The sequence below is a fragment of the Plutella xylostella genome, chromosome 18 (assembly GCF_932276165.1).
Source record: "Plutella xylostella chromosome 18, ilPluXylo3.1, whole genome shotgun sequence".
In the NCBI taxonomy this organism is placed as follows: Eukaryota; Metazoa; Arthropoda; class Insecta; order Lepidoptera; family Plutellidae; genus Plutella; species Plutella xylostella.
In genome coordinates, this window is record NC_063998.1 from 9,648,448 (window position 1) to 9,675,546 (window position 27,099).

Genomic DNA, 27,099 nt, shown 5'->3' on the forward strand with positions numbered 1-27,099 from the left:
AATATTAATAAATTAGTAGGTAGGGTACACTAGGTGCTAGTTGCTGCTCAGTGTCGAAAAGGACTCCAGACTCAGCATGTGCTATAATCCCGGGGACTATAGCGCTGGTTTTCAGCTGGATCCTTTGCGAACGGAACGCCGTAGATTAGGAGTGCGATCGTTTGAATTAACCAATTTCAAAGCATACAACAAAACATAAACAAACAAGTAAGTGAACAAACAAGTGTTAGGTACTACAATAAAAGATATTATAGACAGTGAAACAACAATTATACATTTAGATTTAAGGGTAGGTCTAACATTTTGTGTAGGCACATACATATTATATAGGCATTAACCAAACTCAAACTCAATTGTTCAATATTATTGAGTGCTTTATGAACTTGTGAATGAATAAAGCATCAAAAATTAAAATAGAACCAGAGATTGTTTAATTAGTGTTTCAATCATTCAGTAAAATTCATTAATGTTAGATTGTTTCATATTTTGTTAAAAATATGTATACCCATTTCCAGACATGGTTTCTTTTACAATGTAGGTAATTTTATGAAAATATAGGAACATCAAGGAATTTTTTTCATTATTACACAACTCAAACAACACACATAGAGCATCAAAGAAAAAATAATATCTGTTTGTAAACAAATAATAATGTGAAAAATAATGCCATGGGGTTTGTACCAGCGATCCAAACTCAGAACCCACAATATGAGATTTAGCACTTTGAGCAACGAGACTGCCAGGTTGTTTTGAATATTGAATCTTTGTTTTACATATACCTAATACCTTTAGATACCGACTCAGATTAAATACAATTTACAATTAATTACAAATGTGAAGCAAAAAGGGGGTGTATCACATGTGAGTCTTTAACTACTCCTGTGGGGTTAATGTTGTGAGGATGTGATGTATTCGCAATGCAATAGAATGAGAGGCTAAACATTACTACAAATTAAATACATGTAACTACATCATCATAATTTGATTTGATTAGGTTTCTTGAGGATTGGCACTATTTACTCTACATTACCGTCATAGACATTGAACTCAAACCATAATATTGAGGTCAATGTACCAAAAACTTACAAACATACACTGTTTTGGACTTAATTCATAAATAAAATAGTGATAACCCTCTAAAACCATAGCTTATTTATCAAAATAAGTCAAATCTTATCAGTTTATTGCTAAAGCTTAGCATAAAAACAAACAAATACTAAAAATTGTTTGTAAACATAACCTCAAAATGTCGTCGCAAACCAACCTAGATTCTCGAGGCACTCGTTCCGGCGGCGCTCGCACTCGCTCTCGTCCATCTCGGAGGAGTCATCGGAGTCGGGCTCATCAGCCTCTTCAGCGCTGGAGTCCCGGTCCGGGCCCCTGGAGGAGCCCCCGGACCTCTCTGTGTCGCCACCAGACATGTCGCCGTCCCCATCACTGTCACCTTCCACTTTCATCGAAGGCATATTGTCAACACTACTCGACAGTCACAAAACCTAACGTTAATCAAAAAAGGATAAACACAAAATATCTTTTGGAATTTTCGCTCCCTTTCGATTGCAGATTACATTAAATTAAACGTCAAACTTTTAATATGTGTCAAAAACGTCAACGTCATCAAAATGTTGTCTAGTCTGTGTTGGTGACTTTTGTGAGTGTCAGACTCGGAATACGGAAGAATCTTTGATTCGGCTCGGGGACTCTTCGCAATCGCTTGAGGAGCAAGGAATATGGGTTCTTTGGTGGGGAGTACGTGCTTTTAACTCCGTTAGAGAGTAAATACGATTATTATTGCGCCGGAGAGTCGCCATACTGCTCTGCGCTATATAGAATCGATTTTCACTGCAGAAACGGATAAAAAACTAAACTTGGCCCTTGAGGAGATTTAGGTAACTTCGAGTAACCAACCAATCATACAACCTAGACGACCTAGAGAATCTGCACTGTAAGCTGAAGTTGCTGTGGATCCGTTATATCTATCTACCGAAGAATGGGTGATCGTCCAGGTTAGATGTGTTCTCGAGTGGAGACCATGAACGTTCAAACGTTTAAATCTAGTCTATCCAAGCATCCAACCACAAGCTAGACCATAATTAGAAAACAAGAGTGGTAGCATAAGTATGCCAAGGACAGAGTGTTTTATGCTCCAAGCTTACGTCTGTCGTTTTGGTTTATTATGGGCTGATTAGGGTTGGAACCGTTAGTACCTACTTCTCAAAGTGGCTTTAAAATTATTATTTCCTTTCGTCGGTAGTTTTGGATCCAATTCTAATAATCTACAAACAATGAAATATGATCTCTTTTTATACTTAATACTATTTCCTACCTATAATTATGTATATAAGTACTTAATACTTAAATTAATAATAAGTAGGTATGTAAGTAGTTGGTTCAAATGAAAACAACGTCGTAGGTATCTGATATTAAATTTAATATTCTATTATTTACATTAAATTGTTCTCTATTAACAGTTTTTAGTATAGTATTATTCTTAGTATCATTTCTTTATTCAGTTGTTAATAAATTATGTACAGGACTATTTTATATAAATTAGAAATATCAATACTGTGTAAGTTTCCACAAATCCACAATTTGACCAAGTGCATGAATCACAACCCCATGTTCCTAGTTGTATAGATTATACCCTTCATATTGTTTACTATGCGGTCTGTAATCATGCACTCGTCAATGTATAACAAACACTTAAATAATAACACAAAAATTCCAAGACCGAGTAGTTAAGGTACACAAAACTTTATAGCACCCTCCTCATGCCACTTCTGCTTAAATATCAAATCTCACGTAATAATAATTATGACTACGTAACTAACACAATACAAAACCTACTCATTCAAAAATATATAAGTATGACACAATATAAATGATACACATAACATGGAATGGTAATGTTATCATAAAGGTAATAATAATTTCCGGCCTGATATTTTTGGCACTTAATATTTGGAATGCACAAGTCTATCTAAACATACCTACATAATATACAAATATTCAAAAGTATAACTAACAATAATAACTTTAAACCATTCTAATCGGACAGTACGCCACTTTAAGTACATTATTATTGCATTTAATTTTCGCGTTCTAGACAATATAGTGATGTAAATATACGAATATATTCAGTAAAAACGTTTAATTTCTCATAAAAGCTGAGCAGTGAACACGCCAAATTTGCGACTATATCCTATAAATTACTTTATAAAGGGTAAAATCGCCAAAAAGGAAATATAGAGGAAAATATGTTGAAACTGTATTCTAAACAGATATGTCGTCGTACGGGTGTTCAAGTACTTTATTAGTTGGTATAGTTTGCCGTCTACGCACTATGTAGCAGTATTATTGTTTTAAATGGCGAATTTTATCTACCAAAGTTTTCTACCACCAATTTCCTTATGAGGAATCACAAAAAATCTACTTACTGAAGAAAAAGTTCTATTATTTTTATACCTACTACAGTACAAATTTGGCAATAGAGAATATCATATTGATTTAATTTTATTGTTTTAATCATCTCATCTTTATAAATTATTTATTTCTTCTATTTACTATCTACTTTATTTTTAGTTGGCTGTTTTATAATAATAAATTCCATTGCAACTCTATTTGGAGGTATAATTTTAAATGTTTTATTGAACTCGTTAAGGCTTGACGTTCTCGTGCATTATACGTTAAAAATAACATAAAGTACAAAATACGAAAACAATGTGCGTCTCTAACGTAGTTCTATTGTATATCTGATATCACTTACTAGATAATAACAATATCCATGACAGTCTTCACTTTAATCAGTGGCTCTTGCTGATAAATTTATAACTTTATAAATGTCACTTTGCATATGGCTCTTCAAATATTTGAAAAGGACATAGCTGCCTAATTTTGACTCAGGTTTAACAAATTTAACACTAAAACCATGAAATCAGTATTAAAAATCAATTTCATTTAATTATAGCATAATGACGTCCTAACGTTTAAAAAAAATAACTGTCAGTTATACCGATACCCACATTTTAAAATTAAATATAAATCGCGTCGCTTTAGGTATCTCTATTCCATATATTGCTGATTTATTGAAGTTCTTTTATTCACAAAAGTAAATAAGTAAGCTCTGATATTATTGATAATGATAAGATATACTTACCACTATTATGAAAACTTAATAATTAAAGACTTTAAATAACAAAGATTACAATTTGCGTAAAATAATAGGTATTTATAAGTAGATCGAATACACATTATTCTGAATATAGTTTTTCAAAAATATCTCTAAATATTGAATATGTACGAATAAAAGTTCATTCTAACTCCAAAATTGAATACAAATAAGATAACAATGTTTAATCAAAAAACATAAATAGATTAACTATTTCCAATTAATTTGTTGACTAAAATGAGTTATTTATTAACAATAAACATTTGTTTACATCCAATACTATACCCTCTCTAACTTTCATAAGTAGACCGCATCTGACACTATCCCAAATTGTTATCATTTCACGTGACTCATAAAAAAACTCCATTATGCTTAAACCTATTAATCGCAATATTTATCTTTCAAAGATGCTAAATTCGGGAACACATTTCTAATTTCTACGTTCTCGCCTCCCAACTCCATTATTATTGTTAGTTTCTAGGACTTGACACTCAATTATACTTCGTCGCGAGTGATTTACAAATCTAGACGCAGTGAAGCGTTTCTTCCAAGTACACTTGCCAAAGAAAACCTCCAGCAAATGTAAAACCATTTGCGTAGTTATCCGCAATACGATGACTATCACTGCCCCTAGGCCTAAAACACTTATCCTGTGGTGCCGCAAGTGATATTCACAGATATTAGACAATTTATTTATAATATTTTGTTTAGTTTTATCTAGATGACATAGTTGTCTGTGTTGGCAGTTCAGTCTTGGTGTCGCGATATTTGCGACATGTTTTATTTCTCGCTAGGTTTGCTTAAGCCAGTGTGCGGGGACCCACTGCGGTTCTCTCTCTAAACTGTTGATTTCGTTCAACAGTTGTTGGTAGGCACGTTGGGTGTCGTTATTTATGATGATCATGTCGAAGAGATGGCCCCATCTCACCTCCATGTCTCTTGCAGTCGCTATTATTTCTTTTAATTCTTCTTCCTGTAACATAATGAGTTGCGTTTTAATAATATTATAAATTATAGAAAATAATTTTGCTTATATTGTGAGTAAAAATGTTACAATGACTTGCCTTAAAAGCTTCTGCATTTCTAATCTTTTTCTGCCTCAGTTTTTCTAAGCTCGGAGGAGCCACAAATACAGTGTAAGGCTTGAGGTCAGAGTTTCTTAAGATCTTCAACGATTGAGGATGTAAGTTCAATACGCATATCTTCCCCGAGTTTACTACTTCACGTATCGCTTCTAACGACGTACCTGTAATGAAAAAATCTTTAAGTACGAGTTCCACTAATTTTAAAATGTAAATTTTCATCATTGCTGTTGAATGACATACCATAATAAGCTTTCTCGTACTCGCCGTGCTCGACAAACTTTCTGTTCAAGATGTCTGCCTCAAATTGAGTGCGCGAGATGAAATGGTAGTCCTGACCCGGGACCTCGTGGTCTTTGCGTGGGCGAGACGTGTCTGTAAAAACACATTCACATTAGGTATTTTTATAATAGTATCAAATTTGAACTCAAATACCAAAAGAGAAACCAAATGATAAGGTAGATAAGAAAATAATAAAACAATCAAATAAATAATACACTCACGAGGCACGGCGGCTGCGAACCGCTCATTGTCCTCCATCAGTCTCTGGCGCAGCTCATGCCGACCGATGTTGGGGGGACCAATCAGAACTATGGGTCGTTTGCTGGACGCTCGCGGGTAGTATAACGCTACCTCCTCGTAAGTTAGGATCTCTTCTTGTTCGTATTCTGAAATAGGATCAGGGTTAAACATGTCTAAATGTAAAAAAGCGTAGTGGCAGCTAGGTGCAAAAACAAAATTAAGATTAAAAATCCTAACTTTATAATATGAACTATTTCATCAAACTGGACTGCTTTTCTTTTTCTACTTCTATAAATGCTTACCGTCAGTTCCGGAGGTAGAGTACAGTGGATATCCAGCTTCACTGGTGGCTTTCTTGCCCCTCTTCTTCCGAGGTGGTTTCTTGGCACACAGCAACGTGCCGCCTTTCCGGGGCTTATCTCTCGCTGCCACTTCTCCAGCTAGAGTTAGCTTCATGGATTCTCGTCTGTGGGTTATTCGAAGGTTTCAGATTACTTGATATTATTTTTTTAGGGAAACATAACATTACGTTATTACCTAAGTTAAAGGATCAAGAAAGACGAAAAATTCATATGGTTTAATAGAAAATTTCGCACATCGACCAAAAAAGTGGACATGGTCTCAAAATAGACCTTTTCTGCAGCAAAATTTTATCTTCCTTCGGTCTTCAACAGCATGCAGGAGAAAATCTAAATTAGCGACATTACATAAACTATGTTTCAAAATCTCATGTGGGTGTAATGGGTCTAAAAAAATACTCACTGGTGTTGGAATGCCTGGCTTGGTATTAATCCAGCGAGGGTCTGGTCCTCTTCACCCTCTCGGAACGCCTGCCACCAGTTCGGGTCCTCTCGACTTATTACGTGAAGTACATCGCCTTTCTGGAAGCTGATGCCTGAGGAGAGCATTGGAGTTCAGTATCAGAGGAATAACTAGGATCACTAGTTAGATGGCTACGTAGTCAGAGAATAAGATTAAATATAAATGAGTTCGTTGACTAAGTTATATGAAGTTTTTGTCATGAAATTAATAAAACTAAGTGTTCAGTTATTTCCACGTTATTTCATTCCTTTTCCTGAACACTAAGAACATCCGCAACACTTTTTTTAGACACACGAAACAATCCGACACTAGAGTGAGCGCTCTGACCAAGTTTTAAACTGCTGGCTTTTCATTTATTAAATGCTCTTTAACTCACCAAGCTCCCGACAAGGTATATAAACATCGTCCTCCGGATCATAGTCGAAGTGCGCGCGGACATGCAGCACCCTATTCGGGGGCGGCGGCCGCGGCGGCGCAGCCCTGGGAGCCAGCAGTACTGTGAGGGTTCCCGTGAGAGAGCCTAGGACTTGACACACCTCGTGGACTGACTTTCCTCGCATGCCCACGCCGTTCACTTCGAGTAGCTGGAGGGGAAATTGAGGAGTTAGGGATTTGTATAAAAATATGCTTTTATGGGGTAATTACATAATTATTTCAATCAATCTTGATAGTCAAGAATTTACGGTGGGAAGGAAAGTTAATTTTTTGAGGTTTTTTGCGAAAATGATAGATACAATTTTTGAAATAAGCCATTTAATTTTGTTTAAACGTCTGGCAATGTAATGATATTTTACTTTCCACCATCGGAATTATCCTTGAAACTCTTCTAGAGATAACATAAGAGAGTTTAGAAAGTATTGAATCAATGAGAATAAGTTACATACCTCATCACCCTCGTGTAAAAGTCCAGATTTCTCAGCGGCCCCGCCTCTAACTATCCTACCAATAATGACTGCTTCTCCCTCATTCCTTACTGTAGCACCTGCAACAACCACATCATTATCACAGAATGTTTTATGATTTGATAGTTTCCAGTCTCTTGTACTTTGTTTGTATACAATGGATCTGTCATCTCCTATTCCATTCGGTATCTAGTCCTTCGCCAAAAGCCTCAATTGGATCTCGTCTCTCATCTTTCGTACACTAACGGTCTTTTAAACTACACAGTTAACCATAAATACAACAGATACAATTGTCATAAATATCATTAGCTCACCAAGTGGTTCATTAGTCTTGTCTATTTTGATGATCTTGATGTGTTCGCTGGGGTCGTCGGGCGAGTGCGTCGCGAGCGCTTTCTCGTCTTTGTGGTTTGCGTTGTTGCCAGTCTGTAATATATCATCAATCAATTAGGTATTGTCACTATTGGGTAAATGGGTTTCCATGACACGGTGACACTGCTAGGGATATTCATAGATAAGCTGAATGGTTGACTGACTGTTAGGGAAGTAATAAGTAATATTCGAAACTGTGATTATTGTACATGGGATTTGAACACAACATACAGCCCGTATCCTCTGATGGTCATTGGCGTCCTCCAATACTGCCATATATCTGCATATCCCTAAGCTTGGACCAATACCCACCACGCTGCCGCCGATCCACTTCGGCTTGGCAAATTCAGTCATCTAGAACAGAGTTGTCTTATCTCTATGCAGCCCTGGTACCTCACCTTATGTCTCTTTCCCCTGGTGAAGCAGGCCGGGTCAAGCAGCGCCGCCGCCTGGTCGTGCGCCTGGATCAGACTCTCCAGTTCAAGGCCTCCGAGCAATGATAAAAGTTCCGCGGCGAGCGCCGAAGTCGCGCCTCCTGACGCCGTATGGATTCCTAGTACATCCATGCACTGGGGAAGAAAGTGGAGGGTTAGTTTTAGACATGTAAATGGTTGTTTTATAGTTGGACTGGACAACGGTAGTTAGGGCGTTTCATAAAATTTACTTAAAAGAGGTAAAATTTACTCCGCCGCTGCTCAGAAACCACTGAACCTATTTAAAAAAATGCTAAAAATTATGAAACTACATTATCCCGGAGTGCTAGCTAGCCGATAGGCTTCCTTTTATCCCAGAATTCCCATTGTAAACTCTTGAATAACATTACCAAAGTACTTAATTTTCCTATAACCAAAATAGCTTAGGATATCCACCGGCTCCTTCACTCACATCTTTGAGTCGGTCGGTGGTGCGGTGCGTGTAGGGCGGCGCGAGGCCGGGCCGCTTGTGGCGCGCCGCCATGAGCGCCGCCGCCCTGGTGGCCAGCGCGGGGCGCAGCGCGGGGCAGAGCAGCGCGCCCGCCACCCCGCCACGAGGGACGCTAGGGCGGCGACCCATTGTTGCACTACGTTATGTATACCTAGGCTACTTTTTATACCTACCATTCATCGCTGCACGGGTTCGTTATTGAGGTTATAAGCGCCGTCCTTTTATAGCTATTCGCGATATACAAAGTATCGTTTATCTACATCGATAATTGAGCCATGCAGCGGTGACAGATTCCTTCCGGAAGCCGTAAAACGCGTTCAAAAACCGCGCTTTTCCTATATCAAAAATGACATTCTCCGCTGCACGGGTCCGTTATTGACACAGCGCTGTCTTTTTATAGCCATTCGCGATATAGTATCGTTTATCTACATGGATAACAGAGCCATGCAGTAGTGACAGATTCCGGCAATATTTATGGCCATTCGCGATAAAGATAGTACCGTTTATCTACGTCGATAAAAGCAGCGGTGACAGTTTCCAATAGGAAGCTATTAAACGCGATAAAAGACGCTTTTCGAGTTATTGACATAGCGCCGTCTTTTTATAGCCATTCGCGATATAGTATCGCTTTATCGATGTAGATAAGACGGAGCCATGCAGCAGAAACAGATTTCGGAAGCCGTAAAACTCGTTATAAAAATCGCGCTTTTCCTATAAGTAACTAAAATGACCTACGATATCCTCGGTCTGTTGCTTTAGTTACTCACATCTTTGAGTCGGTCGGTGGCGCGGTGCGTGTAGGGCGGCGCGAGGCCGGGCCGCTTGTGGCGCGCCGCCGTGAGCGCCGCCGCCCTGGTGGCCAGCGCGGTGCGCAGCGCTGGGCAGAGCAGCGCACCCGCCGCCCCCGCTACTAGGGACGCTAGGGCGGTTTCGCCGCTAGAGGATAGAGCTTTTTGGACGCGCGTGAGAGCTGCTGACACTTCTTGGTAGTCTGTGGAAGGGAAGAAAATAGGTTGATTAAAGGTTGCAGAACATTAAGCTAATATCGGAATTAAATAGTTGTGTTTCCTCTTGTCCGTATACTATCAAAGCAAGGCATCTACATATTTAAGGACTTCTTCTTCTATCGTGTAAATGCACTAAGCTAACTTCCTCCAGTTTATGCTTAGTACTTTCGGTTTGCAGCAATTGGTTTCACGGTTCCGATTTGTTTACCGTTACTCTCACGGGGAGGGCCCGAGGACTACATTAGCTATTATTTAAAGGAAAAGGTAGGTCATTAAGTTAGTGTACTTAAATTAAGAGTATGTACAGAATAAGATGAGATATCATAAGAAGTGCAATAATTTTCTCGTGCGATTTAGGTTGGATGCTGGTCAGACTCTATGGGGACTACCGTTTTTTTGCTCACCAGTTGGCGCCACTGTCGACTGAGGTAAAGAGGTACCATAGCTGTCAAATTTATCAAAGGCGACTTTATCAAATTGGCGCCAAATAAAGTTTTTAAATCTTGAATCTTATAAGCTTATTAATTATAAAATAACTATCATCATATCGAGTTACTATGCCGCAATGTTGTTCAGATCCGTTATATTGGGAAAGAAAAGGAGGACATATGTTACCAAGTGATAAAACTGTTCTAAAACAGTGGCTTGTGAAATAATTATTATCCGATAATCTCGTGTTTGTGAAAATCATTATAACCAATTTCAGAAAGAACATAATGTAAATAAGGATTAGGCATTTAATAAATACACTAAAAATAAAAGAATTACACACTGATTTAACTTTTATTTATCCTCTCCGTTTAAACACACTGCTATACAAAAAATATAACACATTAGTAATCCACACAATGAATGCTGGTTGAGTTGTTAGTTGAAACTTAATAATGGTAGTATAGTATACTAAGTATTCTATTATTTGTGGGGGTGTCAGTACCTGCACCTGGCTCACTCGAATGGAGCCTTTGTCCATGTCCGCCTTAAGGTCTAAACTCCACTCCTAAGCTTGGACCATTTCCTACCACACTGGTCCTCTGCAGGTTGGTGGGTTCGAAAATCTAGATATGCAGGTTTTATCACGATGTTTTCATTCACCGTAAGAGCGATGGTATGTACGGTGGCCTGCGCCTAAAAGTATACAGGCGGCGATTTTAAAATAGCGATCTCAAGCTCACATGCTGCTCAAGCACATCCACATAAACACCACTGCTACACACATCACACACAACACATCCCCGGATTTATAACAGATGTAGCTGGTCCCTTCATCATCAGGGATCCGCCTGTATACTTTTAGGCGCAGGCCACCGTACACTGTACATAAATTCCAAAGTAGTTACTCATTGGTGACAATATCTAGATCTGGAGTTTCATTTTTAGTGTTTACACTGCTATACAAAGTTTCTTAAGGCCACTCAACAGTATACACTGAATCATTTTGTTGTATGATGCTGTCCTCTACGTTAACAACCAAGTTACTGTTACGGTCATAGTCTTGGTGTCTGTAAAAAGCAAAAACATAGCTGTTACCTAAGCAAAAGCATACATTTCGTAAAAAATAAGTTTGTAAACAGTAAACAAACTAACCTCTGAATTAGCTGCTCTTTGAGACCGCTTATTTATGCGCCTCTTTTCCTTAATTCAGCTTTCAAAGCGTGCACATTCATCGATAAATAATCCATATTTGCGATAATTTCGCGAAAAGAGATCACTTTTCAACAGGGAAATGAACGAAAATATAATTTATCACGAAGCCCGCCAAACAAATTATATGAAAAGTAAAATGTCACTTAACCTCAGTCGACACCAGCGCCCCTAGCGGCAAATTCACACGCGTTACTCCCCATTGCAGGTTGTTATATTCCAGGTACTGTGCAAAACTTCATTTCATTCCGACTATAAATATTCAAGCAGTAGACATTCAAATTTTACGTACCTACTTAGGTATCTATAAAAAGTTACAACCGCTATCGTAAAATGCATCTTATTTATATATCCTAACCCCCTTATTCATAGAAAAGTTACAATACGTTTTAACTAATAAACTGTTTTGTCCCTCTCCAACAAAGAACAATTTGTTCTTTGACAGAGAGGGACAAAACAGTTTATTAGTTAAAACGTATTGTAACTTTTCTATGAATAAGGGGGTAACCCTCGGTTTCGCAACTGAGTATTTGAGGTTGAGTCGTTCTCAAAGCCTACTTAAGTTCATACTTATTAAATTTCTGTTTCTGAATTGAGATTTCTTATGATTGAGTTTGGTTTGAGCAACAGAGCTTGAGAAATCTCAAATTTGACAGTTGGCATGCTTAACTTCATGCTTAGCGACAAAAATGCGTTTCACAACGCGTTTGACAGCGCTCAAACCGTACTTGCTCAAAGTTGAGTCTGTCAAATTTAAGTAACCAATTTCGGCTACTTAAACCTTAATCAAATATTTTTACTCGTGATTATTGTGAAATATCTAGTAATATACGAGTTTTGTTTTCTGTACTATGTCCAGTGACGATACTTCGTTAATCTAATCCTATAACACCATTCATAAATGCAGCCATACCGTCACAAGAAGCATTTAATAGAGCCCAGAACCCAACAAGAATCACCATTGACTGATGCTTTGTGGTGCTAAAGAGAAGATTCCCATATCTACAATGGAGTTATGGAATGCAACTCAAATTGCAGAAGGTTGACAAGGTCATTATGAGATGTTGCACAACATGGCTCTAGAGCTAGACGATTATACTTGTGGTTCTGGACAATGAAATAAAAGAGGAACCATATGCTGTGCAGCCTTTGCCTCAAGAACTGCAAAGTTTTGAAAACAAGAAGAATATGCTGTAAGAACCATGTAAGAACAGCACTGGTGGAGACATATTAAAAATATTTATGAATGTAAGGACTTATATTAGATTTTATGGCTATAAATAAAAATATTTGTTTAAACTTTTATATTCATTAATTAATAATATTTTTTATCAGGAAACAACAAAAATCACAGTAATCACTTAGAAATCAAAATAATGCTCCGGGTTTGATTTGTTGTTCTAAGGTACCCTGGTGGTACAGAGGGTCTTCACGAGAGTGCGCCACGCCGTCCGGTCCTCAGCAACCGCTCTGGCCTCCGTCCAGCTCAGGCCTTGCGCTCGCAGCTCGCCGTCGACTGTACGCCGCCATGTGTGCACGAGGCGACCGCGTCTGCGGTGGTGCATCCCTTCTGATAGTGAGGCCGATCAATCTCCAATTCGCCATGCGACTTCTTACTCGATATGTAGTTGGTTCATCGATCCCTTAGTCACAATCGAACAGCAGAAGCGACTTGACCACGGAGTTGAAGAGGGGTTTTTACGCAACGCTTGAGCATGTTGGAGTCCCACACAGATCCGAGTTGAGGGAAGGCAGTTTTCGTTATTTATTCCAGCATTCACACGGGGCTACCAGTCAGTGCTCTACTTGGTTGCTCACTGGGTCCAGTCACTGAACTAACTAATTATTATCTTCCTTTCCATTTTAATGGATAACTATGGTAAAATACACAAGATTATATTTGGTTTTGAAGATGAATATTTATGAAATGACAATAGATTTGATTGATTGACAATGAAATGACAATGACATTTCGAATTTCACAGATTGGATTTTGAAATGCGTTCCGTTGTCTATCCTGATGATTCGAAATTAAAAGAAATATCTGAATTCATAACATTATGGCCTAATATATTATAAATAGATAATTCTTTTAATAATTTCACATGTTTGAAATTAAATTCGTCAATATTTTTTAACAAAAATCCTATACAATAGTTTTATCGATTAAAACCGGTTTTTTGTACATATAATGAAACGTAAAGTCGTGCTTAGAGGCACCTTGATTAAATACTTAGCTAAGTACGGTTTGATAAAAACTATGTTCGACTTGTGAAACGTAGAAAACCTAAGTATCTACTCAACCATTGAGCAAATCTCTACTGAGATTTTCTTGAATACTCTATTCTGAAACCGGGTGTAAGTCTTCCCGATCGCATTTCTCAAGCACCGATATAAAGAGACGCAGCCGACTCAATGCAGTAGCTCGATGCTCGACAGCCGCATTTCTATTCATGCAATTTTAATTCCACTAAAAGACTTCTCCGCGAATGAAATCCAATAAGTCAACAGAGAGACAGTGCAGTATGTGGGACGCGGCCGGATATCGAGCCCGGGACGCCGAGAATCACGGCCTCGATGTAAAGAAATTTAATCGATTTCCATTTCCCGTTCTGACGTCGGCTGAGATTTGATAAAAGAGCCATTTTATTGGCACTACGGTACAGTTAAGTGTACCGGTAGTAGTAAGAAGTCGTATTTATGAGCAAAAGTATGTGACAGATGCCGATACCTATACATAAATTATTAATTAGTAACTGCGCCTCATGGTTGGTAGTAAAATACCAGAAATATAGAATTTATGGTTTAAATAACACCTTCAGTCATCCATATATCCGATCCGTCTATTGACCACTTACTATCTTGCCGAATGGCCGCAATGTTAATTGCTTCTATAACTTCTACGGAGGTACTAAATCTACCGTCATTTACGTATCTGGGGGGGGTCACTCTTTATGAGGAATAACGAAGTTTCCGAGCGCTTTTCTGCGCGAGCCAAGACTCTATCTCGTTGCATTAATTAAACGTGACGATTGCCCGACAGCCGACGGTCGAATGGCGTAGTGGTTAGTGGCCCTGACTGCTATGCCGAAGGTCCCGGGTTCGATTCCCGGCTGGGGCAGATATTTGTTTAAAGACAGATATTTGTACTCGGGTCTTGAGTGTTGATATTTATATTTAGTATCTATCTATGTACACATATCAGCTGTCCGACACCCATACATAACACAGGTTCTGCCTAGCTTGGGGTCGGATGGCCGTGTGAGAGATGTCCCCACATATTATTATTATTATTATAGCTCTCGCTCGTTGGTTTTTCGTCAGTATAGAGTAACCCTTCTGCTATAAACGTAAGTATTATACGGCTGCGGACGGTCGGTAGGCACTATTCCGGAATTAAACCAGCCTAATCTAGCAACTTATGTGCGTCTCGTAACAGGAACCTGCATAAAACAGAAGCGACTAACTAGCCGGGCAACTAAACTGCCCATAAACCATAAATTCCGGTTTCACTGTGCCCGCGTTTTATTAATAACTACCTAGGAGGACCTAGCTATGTAGCTGTTAGCGAGCTATTTTCTTCTTAGAATTCCTTTAAAATGGCTGGTAGTCGCGAAGTTTGTGTACGTTATCTTCTGGAAATTATTTGTACGGATATTTTGATTCTTTTGTAATGGATTGGAATGGTTTTGTCTTCTACACATTTATAAAAAGTTCTATTAACAAAAGTTTTACAGGAAGCGGTAGTTCAACCGTCTTTCGATTACTAACTGATTGTAATAGTGATAGTTTGTAACTACCCAAATTGTAAGCAAGAACATTAAATGTAGACAAGGCATTTTGCTGAGTCAGTCGGTTTTCCGTCACTGCTCGTAAAATCCATCGTTCACGGCATCATCCGTTAGCCATCGCTGCTTCAGCTGGATATATCGATTATCGTTTTAGTCTAGTCTAGAATGTCTAGAACTATCTAGCTATCTAGAACATAGCATTGTGTCTACACACACTGAGACGAATAATTATATTGTGTGTATTTTTACTCTTTGTTATGTATTAACTCTGCGATGTTGTAGTTTTAGTGCTTATTGGTATTAGGTTATATCTAAAACCTAGATTGTGCAGATTATGCCTTCGGATTCAGTGATAAGCGAAGCGTTATTAATATGCTCTCGTGATCGGCTATCGGATCCACGACAGATATAGTATTTCAGATTTTTCAGTAGATAGGAATATTACTTGTGACCTTTTTCTAACATCCCACTTTTTATAGTACAACTAAGAATGTTTAACTGCAGATTTAAAAAGCGGGAAGTTATTTGTACATATTTAGGTTCAGATAGGTGTATGATAATCCGATTTTAAATCTTTAAATGTTCACCTACTTTTGATGTCGACTGTACATAAACTCGTTTGATCATTTGCCGTGTGACTGGATTGTGTTTGTGTCTGTGTACCTAGGCTACCTAGCTAGACTAGCTGGTGACAGTCAATAGACGAGCTGAGTTGACACAGTGTTTCCAAACACTGCGAACTACGAAAAAAATAGTTATTATAATGGTAAGGTTCTGTTTTTTTTTCACCCGTTAGTAAAAACATAGAATAACGAGTACTTGTTATTCTATGGTAAAAATTAGTAACTTTATCTACTACTTTTCTTACTTGCTTGTTGGTTAATAATTTGTACAGCCTTTTTCTATAACAAATCTCTTTTTAGGATTTTTTAACCCATAAAAATCTATCCTTACTTAACTTACAGCAATTTTATAGTACTTAAATCTTTAAAAAAAAATTACGAAAAATCTTACAAGATTCTTATTTGAGACGGCACTTAGCAGATGAAATGGTGCAGTTACGTACAAGTACACGGGGTCACTCCATACGACGAAAAACGTAGTTTTCTGAGCGCTGCTGCTCGAGCCACGACTCTATCTCGATGTATGAAACGAGCCGATTGCAAGACAGCTATCGTTCGTTCGTTTTTCGGCAATGTAGAGTAACCCTCCAGATATCGAGATAAAGTATGTCAAATCGAGCTCTTATCTAAGATATGAGCCGATCGGAGAACTCCGAAGCTATCTTATACAGCTATTCCATAAGAGATACGAAAAATATGTCTACAGAGAAAATTTATCAGCTTTTGTGGTAGGTAGGATGAGAAATGTTTATGTCTCCTGACTGTTCATAAAAAGTTATGATCATATTAATACCGTATCTGTCGAATTATGCCATAAAATTCATAATTGTAAATGTTATGATTACGGTAACATATACGATCGGTCCAGAGCTACGCTTTTTAGATTCCATTTTATAACTCTCAGTCTATTATTAACCAGGGGATTGCAAAACCTTATTCTATCTACAGGGTGTTGCAAAAAGCGTATACTAAGCCGAAAGGAGGTGACTCAGGGGGTCATTCTGAACAACTTTTGTTCTACGAGTTTTGAAAATTCACGAAAAAAATATTTCCTATTCCATAGAAACTTTGTTGGTCACGTGACTTTTTAACCGACTTCAAAAAAAGGAGGAGGTTCTCAATTCGTCGGGATATTTTTTTTTTTACTATGGTGACTTTTTACTATTATACCCTTTTTGAAAACACCTGTATACGGTTAAAAAGAAGACTTACGTCCATTGAGGATGTAGACTCGGATCACTTTTGTTCTACGCTTACGTCTAAACATAATTATTCAATAAGAAACTGGAGTGAAGAACTTCACTATATTATTATAACTAGGTACTCCTTTAACTGCATTCTATAACTGTGTGAGTACTCTGACTATTCTCAACTAAATTTCATTCATAACTAAATTTTGCGCACCGGAACATGTCATTCATACTAACAATTACTATAACCATTGACCTCAATTGTATAATTGTATAGTCGAGGTCAGTTATTATAGTACTTAACGATTTTTGTCTTAAAGAAGCTGAAGTTTTGTATAGTACCACATTTTGATTGCAGCCTTTATTATTGGTATCCAATTTCAGATCTAATTTTGGATCACCATTGACCAGGACACGATAGGATGGCACTTTATACACGTCCGACGGGGCCTGGACAGTCAGCCACTACTGCTAATCTGATTTACTCATCATTTCACCACCACGGTGACCAACCCTAGACGAGAAGGCCTAGCACGGGGCGCAAGACGCGCACGTCAAATCACGACAAAAGTTTTCCGTCGCACTCGCTCTCGAAGCCGCGCGATGTGAGTGTGTCTTGCGCCCCGTTCTAGGCCTTCAGCTGTAGTGTTTGTAAATACCACTTACCGATAATAGTATACAGGTGTTCACTATGATCACTGTCGACCCCGTCCTCCTCATACGCGTCGTTGACGAAGGACGTCGGGGCTCCAGACTCCAGCGCCTGCAGCTTGTTGGAGCCGCGCAAGGAGGTCCGCAGGAACTCATTCTGCGCCGCGATCCGCTCTTCAGCCTCCTTGCGTTGGCGGAGCTGCTCCTGAGGAAGAAGGTTGGGGTTAGTTTCTGAACAAGTTTTATTACGGGTCAAGGAACACTACAAGGTTGGGGTGAGTTTGTGAACGGGTGTTTGGGGTTTGAGGGTTTATTGCAAGCCAAGGAACTTGATGTTGGCTAATGATGCTGATGCTGATTATAGAACAACCGTATAATCGTTTCAGCTTATAATAAATCTGCAATGTCTATATACACCAACTTTAATGAAATGTTAAATGTCATTTTAAGTTCAGCTTGAGTTAGATAGAATAGCTTTCCAATACAGGATGTTTTTCGAGATAGAGAAGATCATGTATCGTTTTCAACTATAACACGTATGTCTAGGAACATAAGAAGAAAATAAAAGTAAATAATTAAGGTGTTAATACGTAAGCTAAACGAAAGCCAATTTTAGTGGTAACATCGCCTCTGCACCGTTTAGCACAGCTTTGAAACTAGACACCCCGGTTTAGCATAACCTAATTATACACAAGAGGTATCTAAGAGATAGCTACACTAGATAATACAAGCAAAATATAACTATGTACGCTGTGAGAGTAGCAATTATCCAGCGTACACGAACCGACTCGCAGGAAGTCTAATTTGACACTGAAAGTCCATTTGGAAATGGAAAAATTATAACTCTAGTTGTCCATTTATTTTGAAAGTTTGGTTAAAATTTAAAAGTTTTTAGTTACATATATTTATAGGTGAATTGGTGTAGGTAGAAAACGTTTTTAGTCCTGCTTAATCTCTCTAAAACCAATAAAATATCATCTGTAAATTACAAAGTTTAATAAAAAAAAATTTTTTCATATTACCTACCTATTACGAAGTTTTATAAAAGATAGAACCATTTTGCATGTCACACCATAAAATTATATTTAAATGGTAGGAACTTAACACAAATACCTTCTAATAGCACAGCTTTATGTAAGTTATTATTTTCAAGGTAAATCTTACCAGGGCTGCCAGAGTAAAAATAATAACAATATTAATCCGGCCGAATTCCCGGCCAAGGCAACTTGTGCATAATTTAAATCCGCCAGTTTTGTTTACCCTCAAAATGCAAACTTCTGGAAATTTCTCCGCCCGGCCGGCTATGTGAAACTATTTCAGGGAACTCTCCCTCTCAAATTGTTATAGTTTTTGTGGTTTAAACATCGGAGGCATGTGAGCTTTTTACAAAACGTTTATTTATTTTTAAAGATTAAATAAAATCCCTTGTAGCATGAATATAACATACTATGTGACAAGCGGACGGTTTTTATTTCCAAATTCAAATTTCCCCGTTCTCTGTGCCAAGTCTGTTAGCTTGTAATTTCTTCGTTCGTTTACTGCCATTGTTTTATGGGACAGAAAAATACAAACACAAGATTAGCTAAGTACTCAAATATTTCTTGAATAATAATCAATATACCTACTCTAGATGAGGCCAGCATGCATCGGTTACTATTACTTGTTTGAATAAAGTATTGAAACAAGTTTCATAAAGTAAGTAGTTAACTTATTACAAAACTCTCTTCAGATAATAATTTTAGCACATTTCTGAAGTTTCTTCTTTAATTCCCTGTAGCATTTAGTTTCCGGTGTTTTTAACACTCAACGGTGCATGATTTATTAAGTTTTTATATCTTGTTGCTCAGTTTTATGTCTGTTTTAATGTGCAGGCCTGTGATTGTGATGTCTCCTACTTCGGTTTACGAGTTTCAAGTAAAACGCGTGAGCTGGGTCACAAGTATTGGTATTAAAAACTGTAATAATTATGAATTACGTAGTTGATTCTTTGATAATTTCAAGAACCGATAGAATGGCTAAAAACATTAGGTAAGACCAATAGTGCCTATAAACTATATTGTTTCGATTCTACATAATTATATAGGTACAACAATATAAGTATATTTAGTAATCGAGACACGACACACGCAGTCCCAGTAACCTACAACGAACACAATCGAACAACTTGAACAAACAGCAGACGAGTATAGTCGCCAACAGGAGAATATTTACCAGCTCCAACTATACAATACAAACGTTATATTCACTTCTCGTTAGGCACTTATACTAAGAGGAATCATAGTTAATGTTATCCCGAGTGTTCTTAGTTCTTAGACATATTTAACTAAAATCTTAGCCGTTAAAAACTTATGCAACTTTTAGTGTTGAATGTCGGGGGTTTGTATTGTTGGTTAGGTTATTTTCTTTTGTTGACTGTACACGAGGTGTACTACTGGTGGTGTGCAACAGTTTGCTTGCGCAAGAGTTGAGCACGCGACATTATGTTGTCTTAGCGGGCCACAGAATAAGCGAGGCGCTAGCGGATAATTAAAAAAATACACAGAGTATACTACAGAAAACCATGTTCCTCATATTTAAAAAAAAACTTCTGTGGTTGTTTGGATTTTTGGTTTTTTTTCTTGAAAGTGCTACGAGCTACGGCGTAGTCATTCCAAGGTCAGTGCTACGGCTTTCGTAGCTTTGACTGAAGTAGAATCCCTTTCGCTAGAGTTATTATTAGATTCCTGTATCGATATGTCCGAATTCTCTCAACGTTTACTAACATGATAATTATAATAATAATAAATCAATTTATTTTTTTATTTTCATGTCCTTAGCCTATGTTAGTAAGCAATATAGTCACAAAAATTAAGTAAAATAATAAGCAAAATTAAATAAGATGCATACTAAACATTGAAAAAAAATTACAAGAAAAAATAATAATAATAATAATTAAATAATACAGTAAGATTTATATAAATATTATATGGTATTCGTTTCTCTATCAACATTGAATACCTACCACGTATTTCAGAGACACACACTTTCCTTAGCTCTTGTAATATTGTAATCACGATAGTTGGAAGAACTGTACATCACATAACAAACATGGTTATGTATTAAACCATAAATTCTCACAAATATGAAATAATCTATGATGCATTGTTAGTAAGTATAGATTTTTTAGTTTATTTTTAAATTTAAATGATTTAAGTACTTGACAAGATATTTCTGTATTAAGTCAATTAGTTCAATTAGAAGGTTTCTCATTGTCTATACATATGTCTGTTAGCGATCCGTTTTTAATATAATGTTAACCTAAGGGTGTCCACACATACATCAGAACAGAACGTCGCGTCGCGTCGTAAAAACGTTGCGACTGTTTTGACAGTTTGATGCAAATGAAAATGCTGGATCACTGTCCCAGATTTTTGCGACTTTTGCGACGTAGTGTCGTGTTTTTATGTGTAAGCTCCCTAACGGAAAACTAAATATAAACCCACTGAATGATTAGGAATAATATATTATGTAGGTCGGATGTACAATAAACACAGGTTTGCCCGGCCCAGCCTTAGGGAACAAAAAGGTAATTCAACAAAGTTTACGATGAACATAAAATAAGTATCGTTAATTCGTAACAACAATGGCTCTGTGAAAATATTTTCCCAATTACGAGATATTCCGTGGAGGTTACAAGCTAAAGTTATTACTGAAATACCTATGTTTTATTTGTTCATCATCATCAGCCTATAGCAGTCCACTGCTGGACGTAGGCCTCTCCCAAAGCACGCCACTGGATGCGATCTTTAGCTTTCCGCATCCAATCATAACCAGCCAGAGGGCGTCCCACACTACGTTTGCCTAGTTCGCGGCCTCCACTTCACTTTTACTTGTTACTTATTCATAATGTTGTATCCGGGCCTACACACATAAGCTGTTAAATTAAATAAACATATTTAGGATTTTTATTAACTTTACCCAACAAACTTTGTTGTTAACCTTTTTTTGTTTTCTTTATAATGTTACTTGTTTATCTAAAAGTCATAGAGTAAAACAGTTATTTACGTTTTAGCTGACTATTTTATGTTTTAGGTGACTATTGTAGGCTTCGGCCAAGGATACTCACAGAATATGCCTTGATCCTCTCAGGATCGATGTCTCGCTGCGAAGGCGCCTGTCGCGGCGATGACGACACCATGATCTATGGATCACGATCTATAGATCACTGCTCACGAGCATCACCGGAGGTCACTGAGTCCGTGGAACACCGGTTTTTTACGACACCATTCATTATTTAACGCCATTTCTGTCGTAATGTGTTGATGTTTATTATGTGTCTGTTCTGTGGTATTATGGATGGCTACATAACGAATAATTATAAATAGCTACATAAGAAAAAAATCCTATTTAACTTTAAATTTGTAAATGATCGGATCCTTCTTTTACAGAGTGGTTCTTGGGTATACCTAATGCCCAAAGTGTAATAGTATGTGCATACTAAGTCTCAGTTCAGAGTTCAGACTTATATAAATCAATCCATGTTTAATGTATAAATATGAATCAATAATAAAAGTACTCGCGAACATAACATACTTATGATAAGTGTGAAAATTCACAAATGATAACATGTCATCACAATCTTGATTGTATCAACTTTTTGACTTTTGTGAGATAACATACAAAATAAAAGTGGAGAGTTAAAATCTTTTCTGATATACATAGATATGACTATCTGTTACGTTGTGTTTAAAAAAAATCTAAATTGAATTGAAACCTCTGTAAAACAATCAACAGTCAATCACATAAAACAAAACAATGCGATAGACAAATGAAAATGGCTTCAACTATTCTATCACAATGAATTGAATCCAAGAAAGTACAGGGTTTTTGTTGCCAAAGTATTTATGCGATACGATATACCTACGACATCTTCATTTATCATTCCATGACTCCACACAATGGTATAAATAGAAACAGATGTAAACCCTTATACAAAATGACAAGTTATTAAACTGGTCACAGCTGCCTCCAAAGGTACAATATAAAAAAGTAAAGTTATGAAGGATATTTTGAACTGACAAGACAGTTTGTAAACACCGGCCGAATTAAAACAACAACAAACAATAACTTTGTTACCTCGTTGACACCCTGAAGCCCGCGGCACAGGCAGAACTGCTTCAGTCTATCCACTGAAAAACAGCATTTTGTTGTATCCAAACAGGCATTTAGAGTTTCAAAAACTTTCGTCATTTCTGCAATCCGCACTAAACTTTTTGACGTTTTGGTAAAAATTAAGTCAACAACTGTCAAAGTTGCAGATTGTTTTACCGGCCAGCATTTTCGCGCGTTTGTTTTTTTTTAATACGTGCCAGTGCTGGGAAGCTGGTCATGGAACTGACGTTATCAGCCTTCTGTTATCTGCGATTTGTCATAGATAATATTATTATTCTACGCCTGATAAAGAGTTTGATATTGAAGGAGATGGGGGCGTTTATGCGGACATTTGTTTATTAATCTATTTTGATATTTAACGCTTATCGTGAACATGACTCAGAAAACAGATGTTTAACTTTATAAATATTATGCATTACTTATACCTACACAGGTTTGAGTTTAAACCGTACCTTCCTCTCAGTTAACGCAGATTTGTTGATGTTAAAATGACATGCCTGTTCCTATTTGTATGTAATGTACCTTCATTAAATAAATCTAGGCTGTAGCCGAAGGATTATCACTAATGCGAACTCATATTACCCACATATTAGTCCATTCGAACCTAGTATGGACTTCATAATTGCACTAAAACAAATTATAGGTAAGTACTTGGCGGCATCGTCATAGCTTAGTAAGCCAAGTATTAGTAAACCTTTTGAAGTACGTAGTTCATTTTTTTAACATTAATAATAGTAGATAAACTAGAACTTAAATAAGTAGCTAATATATAGTGTATGCTAACCCGAGAGAAAACTATCTCTAAATAAGAGATTTTATGCTTAACTAACAACAAGCAAGTATATCTGTACCTACGTTAGCTGAATATCAACCTAACTAGGTTAGTTACGTTGTCGACCGCTTATTGTACTCAGGTATCTAGATCCAGTCTAAAATTAGCTTAGATGTAAACAGGTGTTGGCTGACACAGCTAAGCGACTAAGTTATATTTATAGTAGCTATCAAGAGTAACTGCCCACTTAATTCTATTTAAACGTTAAGTTAAAAGTGAATAATCGCGCTACGGAAAAGCTAATTTTGTTTTGGAAAAAGGGAAAGTAATAAATACTTCAAAGGGTTGTAATTATAAATTATTTAATATAAGGCGCCTACTGGCTATAAATGCAATAAATTTACTTTGTCCGTATTTATGTTAAGATACGCTATATAACTAAAATTCTCGATATTTGTTTATTTTATTGTGGATGAAGCCGTGCAGAAGGATATAAGATACCTTTTATCCTAGAATTCTTTCGTTATGGCCACGCGAAGCTCGCGGGCAGAAGCTAGTATAAAACCCGAGGGACGAAGTCCGACGCTAGTGTAATATAGGTCGGTATTAAATGTAACAAATATACCTTGTGGTTGGTCTAATTTATACCACGTTGTATACAGGGTGGCTCTGTATGTTTGTGCAATGTTTGTAAGTTGAGGAAACTGGACTTTTATTGCAGTAATTTGGGGGACTCTTTCAACTAGTGTTGTGTGTATTACGTTAAGGCATTTCAACCGTCTATGATAATAATAATATAATATTTCGAAAAATATATAAAAAAGATCGATTAAATTTTGTGTGTGCTTGTCAGGGAACTGGAGCCTGTGTATCAAAATGAAACTATAGGTACTAAGTTACAAAATACAATAGAATATAAATCTTGTAGGTCAAGTCAAGTTCTTGTATTCGCAAATTTACTGGCATACAATACATCACAAGGATATAAAGCGATATATGTTATGGCGCTGAATAAAATGCTAAAGAACCTTCAGCCAGGAGGCTTACTCTGTCTTTACGTATAAATATTTTTACTAGTAAAGATGAAAATAGTAACTAGCAGTTAAATTAAAATCTTGACTAATTAAATGAGGCTTATGTAATGAGACTTATGAGTATTAAGTCGACCTACGAATGAAGTGAAGTACAAACTACTACAATATTTGAGTATACCTATTCGTAAAGTCAGAGTACGAATCAGGGCGATTGCATTTTTTTTGGCGACAACTTGGAACATTGCCACAGACCTGACCATCACTTGAAAGATTGGAGACAAAGACAATCGATAGGACACAGCCGACTAAATTAAGGACACATCTAGCGTCAAAAGATCTATAGACCTGGGAACACCCGAGAAAACAGAAGGGTTATAGGGTGATTGGTTTAAAAGCAGTATAGGTTGTAACCGTGAATCACTTAGGTATTAGTCTTCTTGTCTCTTGCCCTATTCTTATTTAGGGTCGGCTTTGTGCGTTTGTGCCTTTTTACTTTATCATCTGTCATACAGTATTCTTATACCCTTATTCACTCCACACTCTATCATATTTTATTTTATCTTAGCTACGTCTTTCTTAGTTTTCCTTTCTGACACCTTCATTCAGGTCTCAATTCTAACAATATTTATTATAATAAGTAAAATGATCTTGTCTTATTAAGACACATTGAGGTACTTAGTTACAGCATGGTGAAATATTGAGAATATTTGTACCGTGCATACGTTTTACTCTATGTGCCCCAAAACATTAAGTGAATACTTGAATGGATAAAAACTTCCGGTTTTGTTGAAGCAGACCTTGCCTAATTGTCGAAATTCCAAACACACACAATCATTCACACCTGACTGCTTTCGCACAAAACATTAAATGTTCCATCTCTTTTCCTCCTTCACTTTTTAAACAATGCGGGAGAGAGACAATAAATTGATAAGGTGCATTGATTCAACAGGTATAGTGCCAACTATCACGGTCAATGAGCTGAGCGAAAAACGCATTTACATATAAAAGGTTGTGGTTGCATTTACTTTGTGCCGTGTCGGTGTTTTAAAGTTGGTAGTCATGGCAACACTGGGACAGTGGAAGTCACGTTGGTATCACTTCCTGTTTTGAATGTTTAGATCTATGCTGCTTTGTGGACTGGCCATTTGTTCTGCCTTATCTTTGTTCTCTGCTTTCCAACTATCTCTGGCTAGAAACTATTGAATAGGTTATAGAAATGAACAATATTTCTGACCACCTAGTTCTGAAAGTAGAGCAGCTACATTAAATATAATGGTGTGCTCAAAAGTTTTCTAGATATGACGATAAAACGTAGTAAAATGTTCTAACGGTTAAGATAGGTACCCAAAATACTGGTAGTATATATTTCATGGAAAAACACCTTAATTTATTATTTTTGGCTCACATACAGCCACTGTCCCAGTCCATGATTGGTCACTATAGACAGTGTCACAAAGGAAGCGGAAAACACTGAATTATGATGCGTGCGCGCACTCGGATGGCGTCACCGACTCATCGACCAATGACACAATGTCACTTATGCTATGTATTTACTGAGTACCTACTAGTACTAACTTTGCTTCGAGTGGTTTGAATGAAAAAAGGAAAACGTTTATTTATGTTTTATGAATTAGGCATTCGAATGAATGCTGTATTCAGTAAACTAATCGAAAAAGGTCCCACGCTATAACAATCAATTAAATTATTGATGACATTATAAAATATGAGATTCCAAAAGTGGTTCTGAATGACCCCACGAATCGTGAAATGCTGTCGATCCAGTAAAATAACACTTTTTAGCTTTAAAATATCTGGGTAGAAACAAAATATATTTTTAAAATGTTGTTGCAAAGTTTCGAGACCATAAAAGAGTTATATTGCTGGCATAGTGCTATCTATTTCACCGTCTAGTGTCTAGAGTCTACCTAAGATATCAAGAGACGCAAAATTCAACTTTATTTTACGCAAGCTATGTGAAATACTTTGACGCCAAGCAATGTATTACCTACTAACTTATCTGATGTAATGATAATGTTACTTAAATAAAAATCCAAAGCCAGCCATCGCCATCTTGGCATAAAATAACAGCGGGTTACACAACTGAGAACAGATTTTCATTGAATTGACATAGAGCATGACTTAAGTTCATACTTATGTAGTTGACTCAAATGAAAAACTGGCCCTTATCGGTTACGGTTATTATAGTTACCTAACCAATACAGAATAACATGGCGATACACCGAATCTGCGTAAGGGTCCCTTTTCACATGCTATGCCGTAAATAACCACGATATTACTATGTGAATTTAATAATTTCAGGGCACAATTCCCGAATTCTTCAAGTAACAGCGAGCGCAAGATTTCGCTAGTCCCCGTTCCGATACAATGTCGCTGTCGCGGCCATCTTGCGATCTTCCTCGAACGACCTGTCATTCGCAGTCTTAAAT

General features: G+C 37.2%; 2 protein-coding genes across 4 annotated transcripts in view; both read right to left on the reverse strand.

The window, feature by feature from the left end:
• LOC105388075 (breast cancer metastasis-suppressor 1-like protein) overlaps window positions 1-1,568 on the reverse strand; it is a 91,249-nt gene extending 89,681 nt beyond the window's left edge. Inside the window, exon 1 of the mRNA XM_011558918.3 lies at window positions 1,265-1,568. Coding sequence (XP_011557220.1) covers window positions 1,265-1,466 — 202 coding nt within the window. The 5' untranslated portion in view covers window positions 1,467-1,568. The remainder of the gene's footprint in view (window positions 1-1,264) is intronic.
• An 842-nt stretch (window positions 1,569-2,410) lies between these two features.
• LOC105388084 (protein PALS1) overlaps window positions 2,411-27,099 on the reverse strand; it is a 104,628-nt gene continuing 79,939 nt past the window's right edge. For all 3 annotated transcript variants that reach the window (XM_048627383.1, XM_048627385.1, XM_048627384.1), the window contains exons 9-20: window positions 17,711-17,900; window positions 9,560-9,783; window positions 8,267-8,437; window positions 7,811-7,922; window positions 7,479-7,576; window positions 6,971-7,178; window positions 6,535-6,667; window positions 6,075-6,238; window positions 5,754-5,918; window positions 5,494-5,625; window positions 5,233-5,414; window positions 2,411-5,141 (exon numbers count right to left, since the gene is read on the reverse strand). In XM_048627383.1, coding sequence (XP_048483340.1) covers window positions 4,959-5,141; window positions 5,233-5,414; window positions 5,494-5,625; window positions 5,754-5,918; window positions 6,075-6,238; window positions 6,535-6,667; window positions 6,971-7,178; window positions 7,479-7,576; window positions 7,811-7,922; window positions 8,267-8,437; window positions 9,560-9,783; window positions 17,711-17,900 — 1,962 coding nt within the window. In that variant the 3' untranslated portion in view covers window positions 2,411-4,958. The remainder of the gene's footprint in view (window positions 5,142-5,232; window positions 5,415-5,493; window positions 5,626-5,753; window positions 5,919-6,074; window positions 6,239-6,534; window positions 6,668-6,970; window positions 7,179-7,478; window positions 7,577-7,810; window positions 7,923-8,266; window positions 8,438-9,559; window positions 9,784-17,710; window positions 17,901-27,099) is intronic.